This window comes from Hypanus sabinus, chromosome 9 (assembly GCF_030144855.1).
Source record: "Hypanus sabinus isolate sHypSab1 chromosome 9, sHypSab1.hap1, whole genome shotgun sequence".
In the NCBI taxonomy this organism is placed as follows: domain Eukaryota; kingdom Metazoa; phylum Chordata; class Chondrichthyes; order Myliobatiformes; family Dasyatidae; genus Hypanus; species Hypanus sabinus.
The window spans coordinates 158,253,963-158,268,390 of NC_082714.1; the positions used below are offsets into that span (position 1 = coordinate 158,253,963).

The following is a 14,428-nucleotide window of genomic DNA, read 5'->3' on the forward strand; positions in this document are numbered from 1 at the left end:
CCTCTTTTCCTTCCTTCCCTTCTGAGCTGAGGGTCCAGATTCAGTGCCAGAGACGCAACCACTACAACTTGTCCCTGGTAGGTCATCCCCACCAGTAGTATCCAAAGCGGTATACTTATTGTTGATGGGAATGACCACAGGGGTGCTCTGCTGTTCCTGTCTATTCCCCTTTCCTCTCCTAACAGTTACCCAGCTACATGCCTCCTGACTTTTAGGGGTGACTATCTCCCTGAAACTCCTGTCTATTTCTGCTTCTGCCTCAAGAATGATCCTAAGTTCATCCAGCTCCAGTTCCCTAACTCAGTTTGTCAGGAGCTGCAGCTGGTTGCGCCTTTTTACAGGTGTAGTCATCAGGGACAATTGTGCTGTCCCTGACTTGCCACATCCTGCATATGGAGCACTTGACTGCCCTAACTGCTGCCTCCATTACCTACTCCTAAGTTAATTAAATTAATTAAAGGAACTTACCTGACCTTACCTCACTTGGAGCAAGCTCATCCTCAGCCTCTGCTCGCCAAAGCCTCAAAACTCCACTCCTACCCCGAGCCACTCACATACTGGCCATTCCTCTTCAGTTACCTGTCCTTTTATTTGACCCTGCCAATTACCTCATGAGCCCTTCACTCCTCCTCTTGCTGCTGCAACAGTTTCTAGATCACATTGTCCCAAGTACCCACTTCGCTGCCTTTTTAAAGCATGCTCACCTCAGCTGCTTCCCCGCACTCAGCGCTCTCACGAGCCCTTTGCTCCTCTTCCTGCTGCAACGGTTTCTCGATTAATAAAGTAAATGAATGTCTTTGTAGCAGCAGCAACGGGGTTGGAAGCTTCAAGTGAATATATTTAAGTTGAATACAGTAACGTGGTTTAGAATTTTCTCTACATAATTTCTGTTTCTCTATTCTGTTGATTTGTTTTCTTAGTTTGGAGTGATTTCTTCCCCCGTCCCCAGCCATACAAACTCCTCCTCTGGGCTGTGTAACCAATGGAGCTGGCAGGTATCCAGTTGTAAGCATAAGATGCTGCACTGCTAGCTACAGAATAGTGGTGGCACAGATCTTCATCAGCTTTCAGGCTCTATCTAAATGACCTTGAAGTTCATGACATTTCCCCCCCTGCACTAATCACACCATTAAATTAAGTGAGAGACAGTCTCTCTCTCTCTTCCTTGTCTTAGGCTACATCCACACTAGACCGGATAATTTTGAAAACACCGGTTTCACGTAAAAACGATAGGCGCCCGCACTATGTGTTTTTAAAGATATTGAAACGGAGATTTTGTCGAATCTTCTCCTACTGCACATGCACAGGACACATCTACCAAAGACAAGTGACATGTTTAGTGTTGAATCTTGCTGTGAAAGACAGTGCATGTTTGTTCAGTTACCATATAACAATTACAGCACAGAAACAGGCCATCTCAGCCCTTCTAGTCTGTGCTGAAAGCTTACTCTCACCTAGTCCCACTGGCCCGCACTCAGCCCGTAACCCTCTATTCCTTTCCTGTCCATATACCTATCCAATTTTACTTTAAGTGACAATACCAAACCTGCCTCTACCACTTCTACTGGAAGCTAGTTCCACACAGCTACCACTCTCTGAGTAAAGAAATTCCCCCTTGTATCACCCTTAAACTTTTGCTCCCTAACTCTCAGCTCATGTACTCTTGTATGAATCTCCCCTACTCTCAATAGAAAAAGACTATCCACGTCAACTCTTATCTATCCCCCTCATAATTTTAAATACCTCTATCAAGTCCCCCCTCAAATCTTCTACGCTCCAAAGAATAAGGACCTAACTTGTTCAACCTCTCCCTGTAACTTAGGTGCTGAAACCCTGATAACATTCCAGTAAATCTCCTCTGTACTCTCTCTATTTTGTTGACATCTTTCCTTTAATTCGGTGACTAGAACTGTACGCAATACTCCAAATTTGGCCTTACCAATGACTTGTACAATTTTAACATTACATCCCAACTCCTATACAGGTTGTCCCCGGGTTATGTACGAGTTCCATTCCTGAGTCCGTCTTTAAGTTGAATTTGTACGTAAGTCGGAACAAGTACATCCAGTATTATTTAGCGTCAGTTCGTCAAACGTTTGTCTTAGTATGTAGTATATATTTTACCTTTCTATGCATATAAAGCACTTAAGAGACGTATGTGTTCCAATAATTAAACCACTGAGTTGCTTAGTAATAATTGTAGCTTTCATTGGGCCAGGGCCTTTCACATGCTCCATTATTCTCACTTTATCCGTTATCTTTTAAAATTGTTCCGATCATTGACCGACTATAGATAGCCTAATGCTTTTCCAATGATCGATGGCATTTCACCTCTTTCCAAACGCTTTATTTTTTCCACTTTATTTTCAATTGAGTTCGCTTCCTGTCAATGGAACAGAAGCACTGTGGGCGGTGGGTCACGAGCTCCACCGGCTGCTGAGGTCCTCTGGGTCCTAAGGACCATCATATTGATACAGGTTAAATAGGACAAGTGGGGGCTGTGCTGGAGGTGGCAGTGTTTTTTTTACAAGGTTGAGTTGAGAGCTCGACATCAACCTGGCACAGATGGTACGGGTGTCACTGGATCAACATCAACCTGGCACAGGAGCGGTCTGTCACTGGATCAAACTCGCTGATCTCACTGCACCACCACCAGCCGACCGGAACGGTGGGGGGGGAGGGGGTGGTTCAGGGTGAATCTTACTAAGAAAAATTTAAGCCAAATACAAAGTTAAACAATGGCAACAACTTAAAATGGTGTTTGACGTCGCGATATGACTTAAAATGGTGGATGGCGTTCTCCTTCTTTGGTTCGAAAATACAAGTTGTCCGTAAGTCGGACATTCATAACTCGGGGACTACCTGTACTCAATGCTCTGATTTATAAAGGCCAGCATACCAAAAGCTTTCTTCACCACCCTATCCACATGAGATTCCACCTTCAGGGAACTATGCACCATTATTCCTAGATCACTCTGTTCTACTGCATTCTTCAATGCCCTGCCATTTACCATGTATGTCCTATTTGGATTATTCCTACCAAAATGTAGCACCTCACACTTATCAGCATTAAACTCCATCTGCTGTCGTTCAGCCCACTCTTCTAACTGGCCTAAATATCTCTGCAAGCTTTGAAAACCTACTTCATTATCCACAATGCCACCTACCTTAGTATCATTTGCATACTTACTAATCCAGTTTACCACCCAATCATCCAGATCATTAATGTATAAGATGAACAACATTGGACCCAGTACAGATCCCTGACGCACACCACTAGTCACCGGCCTCCAACCTGACAAACAGTTATCCACCGCTACTCTCTGGCATCTCCCATCCAGCCACTGTTGAATCCATTTTACTACTTCAATATTAACACCTAACAATTGAACCTTCCTAACTAACCTTCTGTGCAGAACCTTGTCAAAGGCCTTACTGAAGTCCATATAGACAACATCCACTGCTTTACCTTCGCCAACTTTCCTCGTAACCTCTTCAAAAAATTCAATAAGATTTGTTAAACATGACCTTCAATGCACAAATCCATGCTGACTGTTCCTAATCAGACCCTGTCTATCCAGATAATTATATATACCATCTCTAAGAATACTTTCCATTAATTTACCCACCACTGACGTCAAACTGACAGGCCTATAATTGCCAGGTTTACTCTTAGAACCCTTTTTAAACAATGGAACCACATGAGCAATACACCAATCCTCTGGCACAATCCCCACTTCTGAAGACCTTTGAAATATTTCTGTTAGAGCCCCTGCTATTTCCCTCAAGGTCCTAGGGAATATCCTGTCAGGACTCAGAGATTTATCCACTTTTACATTCCTTAAAAGTGCCAGTACTTCCTCCTCTTTAATCATCATAGTTTCCATAACTTGTTTCCCTTACCCTACACAATTCAATATCCTTCTCCTTAGTGAATACCAGAGAAAAGACTACAGATTACAGACTAGAAAAACTTAAATGACAGGCAGCTGTTGGCTCTCACACAGGAAGATTTAAAAGTTTAAAAAAAAACAAATACTGAAGTCTATGAAGGCAACTGACGGGGAGTTCACAGACTGTATGACCCAGCTGATGATGAACATTGAAAAACTGACTAATAAAGCACGTTGTTAAATGTATAAAACAAGTCTGCATCAGTATTATCTTGTATTTCCAAACAATGTTACATTAGGCTGTTACACATCTATTGTCAGAGAGGTACTTGCATAAATAGGTAAACCACCTTCATACGAGCAAGGACAGAAAACAGGGCAAAGTGAGTGCAGTATACTTATTTATTCAGTAAGTTATGGGTCAAAGTATTTGGTGAGTATATTTCTAACTCTTCTGGCTTCAGTCTCATTGCCGTCTGTTCTGAAATTGTTAGGTTGCGTTCAAGAAACAATAAAATGGTTCGCTGCCGTCTGACAGTGTTTTCAGGAGTCTCCTGTTATTCCACCCACACTGAACTGCCCAAACAGCGTTTTCAATAATACCCACCCTGGAAAGCGTTTCTGAAAAGCTCCGATTTCGGGGGACGAAAACACCATTTTAGTGTGGACAGAGGGTAAAAACGAAGAGAAAAAGCTTCGTTGATGGATTTATCCGGTGTAGTGTGGATGTAGCCTAAGATAGGCCTGAGGCTCACATTCTGCACTTCCAGCATTTATTGTTCTACTGAATAGTAGGTAGAATATAAAAGCCAAGAATTTACCTTTGCATTAGCAGTTTGTAAAATAGATACAATGTTTATTATCTCAAGGTCATCTGATCTTGCAAGTTGCTTCCCAAAGAAGCTCTAGCAGGTTTTAATCACTTGCTGGTTTATTCCAGTACCTTTCATGTATATTTGAAATTAACAGATTGTGTTGATTTAAGTTCAGTCCCTTCCATTTTACACACTTATCTTAGCAGTTTTTGAATTCAGGTTATTTACATTTTAAATGGTGTTCTAATAGGCTCATACCAGTTCACTTGGATTGAGCATTTTTATCTTTCAATTTCCATGTTGATTGCTGCTAACCGCACCATTTTCTTGGCTTGCTTCTTTTAACAAAATCCATTATTTTGCATGAATCAGAAGATGCACTGATTGGCTTGTTGTTGCTGACTGTGTGCAATACTATGCAAGATGGGCTGACAAAAATACTGGAGTCTTTGATTCTGCTTTTAGTGTGGGTGGTTACTTTTGGGATTTTACAGAAGTTCTTATTGAATGGCTCTTTTCAAAGCCTAGTGTGATCATCAGAAGCTATACAATAAGACTTAATTGAAGAAACTGGGAAAACCAATGTTAATTTATTATATTCAGTGCAGGTGTTTATTAGCAGCATATAGTAACTATCAGATGTACTCAGTGTTATAAGGAGGGCTGGGCTGTGTGATTTTTTATATATATATATCAAGTGTTTAGATCTTTCACCCTTTGTGTGAAAATCAACACCAAAATATCCAGCTTACTATTGATTATTCTTCATTCTAGCTGCAGAAATGAGATGCTGCTGAACTGTGTGGAGAATTAGCTTTGATTAGTTCTATATACATTTACATTTGGCTCATTTAACTTTTCCACAGTTTTTATTGAAAAAACTGAAACAGTTTCATTACCTTGTACAATTTGAATGTACCTGTTAATGAGTCATAAGTGTTTTCTTTGTACAGGCTTCCTCAAAATACATTTTTAGTCTGACCAATTGCAAATGGGAAGGTGTCAAAGCTTCAAAGCTGTTTTGTGTGTGTAAATAGATCTATAATAGGCTCTGACTGTAGAATTTTCAGAATATCAGTTGCAAATTAGTTTTTTTTTTAAAATTACCAAGTGCACCAAGTAGTTTCTTCATTAATGCATTCATTATAATTAACTTGTTTAAAGCTGTGTTCCAATAATACTGGGTGTAGCTGTTTCAAGCCAGTACACTCACTGGGATCAGGGTCATTAGTGCTCTAAAATATTCCACAACTCAGTTTCTACCATTTCACTTAGGCTACCATTCTTACTGCTAATTGTAAGGTGCTTTTTATTATCATATCAGAGACATTACAACAAGATAATGGACCCAATACTGCTCACAATTCTCCAAGTCAGGCCTCACCAGTGCTTTATTAAGCCTCAGCATTACATCCTTGCTTTTATATTCTACTCCTCTCGAAATGAGTGCTAACATTGCATTTGCTTTCCTCACCACAGACTCAACCATAAGGGAATCCTACACAAGGACCCCAATTTTTTTTTAATTTTTTTTTCAGATTTTTGAGTTTTCTTTCCATTTAGAAAATAGTCTATGCTTTTATTTCGTTCTACATTTTTTTTCAGTTTTTGAAAATAACCTTGTGAAGTTAGTGATAAAACCATTTATATCCTTGTCTGAGGATTGATAACCCTTCACTTCCCAATTGAGCCCCTGATTATGCCATGAACTCAGTGATATGCTCAGAGTATTCACCTTGCATTAACATATTTTTGGCAAGGAAAATAATAGCACTGTTGAGTGATTTGAATAAAGCCATTTTAATAGTACACTTTAAAGTTGCACTTTAAGTTTTAAGTTGCACTTGTTAACTTCAAAATTTGTAGGGGAAGATGGAACAGAATATGTACAGAGTATGACTAAGATGCATTGTGCATATGTATTAGATCTCCCACATCATTCTGAAGTCTGCTTGTTTATAAATACTTCCGTTATAAATATCGATAGAATAGCTTGGACTAATGGGTCATGCTTTATTCAATACCTGAATATGTTTTTACATACTAAGTTTGCTGATGTGAAAGTTGCCATCCGCTCTTGGAATGTTAAGATTCAGGATTGTTTAGTGTCACTTTCAGTACACAGCTGTAAAGGAGAATGAAATAATTGTTACTCTGGATCTGATGCAGCCCAAAAACAATAAGATACAGAACACAATAATACAATAAATATAAATATGAAGGTGGCTTATATACATTCTTGTATGTCTGTAAAGTGACGCGAGGGATAGGAGTGCCTGTAAATGCTAAAGTAGTGGGAGTTGTAGATTAATGGGTGGAGGTGTCGGGGAAAACAACTGTTTTTCTGCATGATGGTCCAAGTGTGGGTGCTACATAGCCTCCTTCCTGATGTGAGTGGGACAAACAGTTCATGAGCTGGGTCTGTGGGATTCTTAATGATGTTACTGACCCTGTTTGCCCCATCTTTCTGTATATGTGTCCTTGATGGCAGGTAGGCTGGTGTGATGATGTGTTGGGCAGTTTTGACTACCCATTGTCGAGCCTTCCTGTCTGCAGCAGTGCAGTTTCTGTACCGTGAAGTGATTAATTCTTCTAATGAAATTGTTTTACCCTTGTGCTCTCAGTAAATCCATGAGTCCATTTCTTGCAATTTGTTTTCTTGTGGTTGAATAAGAATTCGTAACTGAGATTTTTTCAGAAAAGGTTGTAAGTTTCTCCCCTCCTATCAGATTCCTTTTTCTCTATTCCTTTATCTGTCCCACTCATTTGGCTTCACCTGTCACCGTCCCCTTACCCCACCTTTTTATTCCCATGTTCTTGACCTGGAACACAACTGTTTATTCCTCTTTGTAGATACTGCCTGACCTGCTGAGTTCCTCCAGCATTTTTTGTGTTGCTCTGAATTTTGACTACAGAATCTCATGTCTTTAAGTTTCCGCCACAATTTTGTAGCTGGCTTTGATCAATGTAAATTAGTGGTCCCTAAGTTCTTCCCAAAAAGTTACAAATTTTCTTTCTGTCACATGCTTTTTATTTGACTGAAGGTATATACAGGTTTCCCCCGCTATTCGAAGGTAGAACGTTCATATAAAATGGTTCATAAGCTGGAATGTCGTAAAGTGAAGAAGCAATTACAATTTATTTATATGGGAAAAATTTGTGAGTGTTCGCAGGTCCAAAAAATAAATACCAGATCATGCCAAATAACACATAAAACCTAAAATAACAGTAGCATATAGTAAAAGTAGGAATGATCTGATAAATACACAGCCTATATAAAGTAGGAATACTTTCCTGAAATTATTGCAGCACTGTCCATCGTAGCGAAAATCTCACGCAAGTGCTCTCGGCAAAAGCACTTGGCGCAAGCGCTCTAGGCAGAAACACACAGCACAAGTGCCCTCGACAGAAGCACTCTTTCCAGTAACCTTTAAGCTATGAAGCTGCCAAATCATACGAAGTAACACATAAAAATACACAGCCTATATAAAGTAGAAATAACGTATATACAGTGTAGTTTCACTTACTGAAATTGGGAAGACAGTGAGCACACTGATGATGGTGAGTGGTCGGAGATTGGGGTGGTGGGACACTGGGGTGTCATCTCATTGTCATCTCATCAGGGCAGGCAGGTCATCTTGTATGTCTCCCAGCCTCAGTGTCGAAGGTCGAGTTTCGTTGTCTGCTGTGGCTGATGTGGAAGGCTTGAAAAATGACAGTATGCTTGACTGCTTAGACTCGTGCATTTTTCTATCATACAGTTCTTTGTAAGCACTCAAACCATCCTGCAAATATGCCCAAAACCTATGTACCCTTTCTAAATTAAAGTCATACTTTTCTGCAATCATTGCAGCGTTGTCAATCGCAGCGAAAATCTCATGCAATTTCTTCATGTTCAGTTCCTGGACGACTTCACTTTCAGGCTGTTCACTACTGCGTTTGGCTTCAGTTGTTATCCTTTCCTCTTCATCTGTCAGTTCTTGGTCATGAGATGCCAAAACCTCTTCAACATCATCTTCGCCAACTTCCACAAACCCTTAGCCAAACTCACTATGTCCTTACTTCGTTCACCATGATTGAAATGCTGTATTATGTCTAGTTTTACACTGAGTGTAAAACCCTTGCGCGCACTTTTAGGCTTTTAGAACCATAGAACATTACAGCAATGAAACAGGCCTTCTGGCCCTTCTTGGCTGTGCTGAACCATTTTTCTGCCTAGTCCCATTGACCTGCAGCTGACCCATTTCCCTCCATACACCTCTCATCCATGTACCTGTCCCAAGTTTTTCTTAAATGTTAAAAGTGAGCCCGCATCTACCACTTCATCTGGCAGCTCATTCCACACTTCCACCACTCTCTGTGTGAATAAGCCTCCCATTATGTTCCCTTTAAACATTTCCCCCTTCATCCTTAACCCATGTTCTCTGGGGTTTTTTTCTCCCCTAGCCTCAATGGATAAAGCCTGCTTGCGTTCACTCTGTCTATACCCATCATAATTTTATATACCTCTATCAAGTCTCCCCTCATTCTCCTACACTCCAGGGAATAAAGTCCTAACCTATTCAACCTTTCCCGGTAACTCAGTTTCTCAAGTCCCAGCAACATCCATCTGTATTCCTGGATCCCTCTGTTCTACTGCACTCCTCAGTGCCCTACCATTTACCTTCTATGTTCTACCTTGGCTTTTCCTTCCAAAGTGCAATACCTCACACTTGTCTGTATTAAACTCCATCTGCCATTTTTCAGCCCATTTTTTCAGCTGGTCCAGATCCCTCTGCAAGCTTTGAAAACCTTCCTTAGTCCACTACACCTCCAATCTTTGTATCATCAGCAAATTTGCTGATTCAATTTACCACATAATCATCCAGATCATTGATATAGATGACAAATAACAATGGACCCAGCATTGATCCCTGTGGCACACCACTAGTCACAGGCCTCCACTTAGAGATGCAATCCTCCACTACCACTCTCTGACTTCTCCCATTGAGCCAATGTCTAATCCAATTTACTACTTTACCATGTATACCTAGCGACTGAATCTTCCTAACTAACCTCCCATGCGGGACCTTGTCAAGTGCCTTACTGAAGTCCATGTAGACAACATCCACTGCCTTCCCTTCATCCACTTTCCTTGTAGTCTCCTTGAAAAAATCTAATAGATTTGTTAAACATGACCTACCACGCACAAAGCTGTGTTGACTCTCCCTAATATGTCCCTGTCTATCTAAATACTTGTAGATCCTATCTCTTTCGTACTCCTTCCAATAATTTACCTACTACCGACGTCAAACTTAACGGCCTACAATTTCCCAGATTACTTTTAGAGCCTTTTTTTTTAAATAATGGAACAACGTGAGCTGTCCTCCAATCCTCCGGCACCTCACCCATAGATACCAATATTTTAAATATATCTGCCAGGGCCCCTGCAATTTCAAAACTAGTCTCTTTCAAGGTCTGAGGGAATACCCTGTCAGGTCCTGGAGATTTATCTACTCTGATTTGCCTCAAGATAGCAAGCATCTCTTCCTCTTCAATCTGTACACGCTCCATGACCTCAGTATTTGCCTTATTTCCATTGACTCCATGCCAGTTTCCTTAGTAAATACAGACGCAAAAAACCCATTTAAGATCTCCCTTATTTCTTTTGGTTCCATACATAGCCGACCACTCTGATCTTCAAGAGGACCAATTTTATCCCTTACTATCCTTTTGCTCTTAATATACCTGTAGAAGCTCTTTGGATTATCCTTCACCATGACTGCCAAAGCTACCTCATGTCTTCCTTTTGCCCTCCTGATTTCTTTAGGTTTTTTTTGCACTTTTTATACTCCTCAAACACCTTATTTGCTCCCTGTTTCCTATATATGTCACACATCTCTCTCTTCTTTATCAGAGTTCCAATATCCCTAGAGAACCAAGGTTCCTTATTCTTATTCACTTTGCCTTTAATCCTGACAGGAACATACAAACTCTGCACTCTCAAAATTTCTCCTTTGAAGACCTCCCACTTACCTACGACATCCTTGCTAGAGAACAACCTGTCCCAATCCACACTTTTTAGATCCTTTCTCATTTCTTCAAATTTGGCCTTTTTCCAGTTTAGAACCTCAACCCGAGGACCAGATCTATCTTTATCCATGAGCAAGTTGAAACTAATGGTGTTATGCTCACTGGAACCAAAGTGTTCCCCTACACACACTTCCATCACCTGTCCTAATTCGTTTCCTAATAAGAGATCTAATATTGCATCCTGTCTCGTCGGTACCTCTATATATTGATTTAGAAAACTTTCCTGGATGCATTTTACAAACTAACCTGTCTAGACCTTTAACAGTATGGTAGTCCCAATCGATATGTGGAAAATTAAAATCCCCTACTATCACAACTTTGTTTCCTGCAGTTGTCTGCTATCTCTCTGCAGATTTGCCCCTCCAGTTCTCGCTGACTATTGGGTGGTCTACAATACAAGCCCATTAATGCGGTCATACCTTTCCTGTTTCTCAGCTCCACCCATTAGGCCTCAGTAGACGAGCCCTCTAATCTGTCCTGCCTGAGCACTGCTGTAACATTTTCCCTGACTAGCAATGCTACCCCCCTCCACCCTTCATCCCTCTGCCTCTATCATGTCTGAAACATCGGAACCCTAGAACATTAAGCTGCCAGTCCTGCCCCTCCTGTAGCCAGGTTTCACTAATGGCTACAATGTCATAATTCCACGTGTCAACCCACACCCTCAGCTCGTTAGCCTTCCCCATAATACTCTTCACATTGAAATAGATACACCTCAGAAAATTATTACCACCACACACAACCCTTCTATTTGTGACTTTGGATGAAACTTTAACATCATTTATTTTCACCCCCACTCCACTATCTACTCTGGCACTCTGGTTCCCATCCCCATGCAAATCTAGTTTTTAACCCCCCCCCCCCCCCCCCCCAATAGCACCAACATCCTTGCAAGGATATTGGTCCCCCTGTAGTTAAGGTGTAACCCATCTCTCTTGTACAGGTCCCAGCTGCCCCAGAAGAGGTCCCAATGATCCTGAAATTTGAAACCCTGTCCCCTACACCAGTTCCTGAGCCATGTGTTCATCCTCCAGAGCATCCTATTCTAATCCACACTGGCACATGGCACAGATAGCAATCCTGAGATTACCACCCTTGAGGTCCTGTTTTTTAACTTCCTACCAAGCTCTCTATACTCATTCTTCAGGAACTCCTCACTTTTTCTTCCTTCGTCTTTGGTACCGATGTGTACCATGACATCTGGCTGCTCACCCTCCCATTTCAGAATGCTGTGCACGTGATCAGAGACATCCCTGATCCTAGCACCTGGGAGGCAACAAACCATCCAGGAGTCTCTGTTGCAACCACAGAACCTTCTGTCTGTACCTCTAACTGTTGAGTCCCCTATCACTATCGCTGTCCTCTTCTTCCCCCCTCCCTTCTGCACTGCAGAACCAGACTCAGTGCTGGAGAACCGGCTTCTGCAGCTTCTCCCAGGTAAGTCATCCCCCCAACAGTATCCAAATCGGTATACTTGTTAAGGGGAATGGCTATGGGGGAGCTCTGCTCTCCCTGCCCTTTCCCCTTCCCTCGCCTAATGGTAACCCAATTACCTGTGTGCTGCTCCTTTGGTGTAACTGCCTCCCTGAAACTACTTTCTATAAACAACTCATTCTCCCGAATGATCCAAAGGTCATCCAACTCCTGCTCCAGTTCCCTAACTCGGTTTGTTCGGAGCTGCAGCTGGATGTACTTCTTGAAGGTGTCGTTGTTAGGGACACCAGAGGTTTCCCAGACTTCCCACATCCTGCAAGAGGAGCATTCCAACATTCTGCCTGGCTTTCTCTCTACTCTAAACAAACAAAACAAGCCAAGACTTACTGGAACCTACCTTAGAACTCATCTTGCTAATGGATACACAAAATAAATCGACATAAAGCACAGATGCTCACAGGCACGTGTTTAAGTAATGCAGGCTAGCGCTGCCTTTTTTCATAACAGTGAACACACCTTCTGTTAGCAAAAACGGGTAACTAATGTAGGTCTTTTGTAACAGCGAGGTGTCGTAAAGCAAACGTTCAAAAAACCGGTGACTCCTGTACTCAATGGTCACTTTATTCGGTACACCTGCACATCTCATAATGTAAGTATCTATTCAGCCAATCGTGTGGCAGCAACTCAGTGCATTAAAGCATGCGGACCTGGTCAAGAGGTTCACTTGTTGTTCACACCAAACATCAGAATTGGGAAGAAATGTGATCTAAGTAACTTTGACTATGGAAGGATTGTTGGTGCCAGATGGGGTGATTTGAGTATATCAGAAACTGCTGATCGCCTGGGACTTTCATGCACAATAATCTCTAGAGTTTACAGCGAATGGTGCAAAAGAAAAAAATCTAGTGAGCGGCATTTCCATAGGCAAAATTGAATTGTTAATGAGAGAGGTCAGTGGAGAATGGCCAGACTGGTTCATGGTGGCAGTAACTCAAATAACCATGTGTTAAAACAGTGGTGTGCAGCAGAGCATCTCTGAATGCACAATATGTTGAATCTTGAAGTGGGCAGGCTACAGCAGTAGAAGATCGCACTGGGTTCTATTGTACCTAATGTGGCCAGAGTGTATTTTTAATGAATGCACAAGGTAATGTGGATCTACAGTAGTGTTGACTATAGATCTCCATTTCACAGATATGTTTTAGATTTTCTTGGGAAATATTCCCCTGTTCCTCTGCAGAGTTCATTCAGCTGGGAAAATTGGGTCTAAGGAGGTGGTAGTGACATTTGTGAGCAGGAAACAGGCAGCAGATTGAACGGCAAGAAATTATCTTTAGCTAACCTTTAAATTTCAATATTTGATGACCGTGTAGGAATTTTACCACTTGATACTAAATCATTTTTTTAAGTATCGTATTTGTGAGTGAATTGGATGAATTTCCACTATATGATTGCATTAGAATATTTAGTTATTAATCAAGTATTCTTGTATCTTCAATTTGTGCAAGATATTTATCGTTTGTGTCTCTTGATTATCATGCACATCTTTTACACAAAATCAGTATTTTGTACATATTCTGTTCTTTCTTACCTGACAAATCTAGTTACTGAAGTGCAACTTAAGCTAAAAATATACATCTCATTAAAATGTTATTTTGCTGCTAAGAGCATGCAAACAATATTATTAACAGATGCTGAAATGCAAGATTTTACTATTATGCTTAATTAAAATTGAGTCTTAGCTGGAATCCATTTTGTCTTCAATTTTGAACAAGTAAGGCTGCTTTTGGGAGAATTTTGTTTTGTCCTTTGAAGTGAATTGGTTTCTTTAAACCTTGCTCATTCATATTCTCTTTTCATGCAGAAATCAAGATGACTACCAGTTAGTTCGTAAATTAGGTCGGGGGAAATACAGTGAAGTGTTTGAAGCTATTAACATCACAAACAATGAAAAAGTAGTTGTTAAAATACTTAAGGTAAGCCATGCTTTAGTATTAATATAGCACTTTCTCAAACCCATGTCTGTTGCATATGTTGTCTAAATAAGAAAAGGCCCCTTCCAGTTTCATCTCGAGATGTGAATAACAATATAAAAATATTAAAGCCTTTCAGTTGGTAACTGGGACATGGCATTTGTATCAATTTCAGAGCAACAGAAGGCCGTTTATTTTGATTTATCACTGAGTTTGCAGTGGTAAACCTCATCTAGCAATG

General features: G+C 40.9%; 1 protein-coding gene across 2 annotated transcripts in view; it reads left to right on the plus strand.

Moving 5' to 3' along the window:
- LOC132399960 (casein kinase II subunit alpha) overlaps positions 1–14,428 on the plus strand; it is a 123,592-nt gene that overhangs the window by 71,861 nt on the left and 37,303 nt on the right. For both annotated transcript variants that reach the window (XM_059980940.1, XM_059980939.1), the window contains one exon: positions 14,079–14,190. In XM_059980940.1, the coding sequence (XP_059836923.1) occupies positions 14,079–14,190 (112 nt within the window). The remainder of the gene's footprint in view (positions 1–14,078; positions 14,191–14,428) is intronic.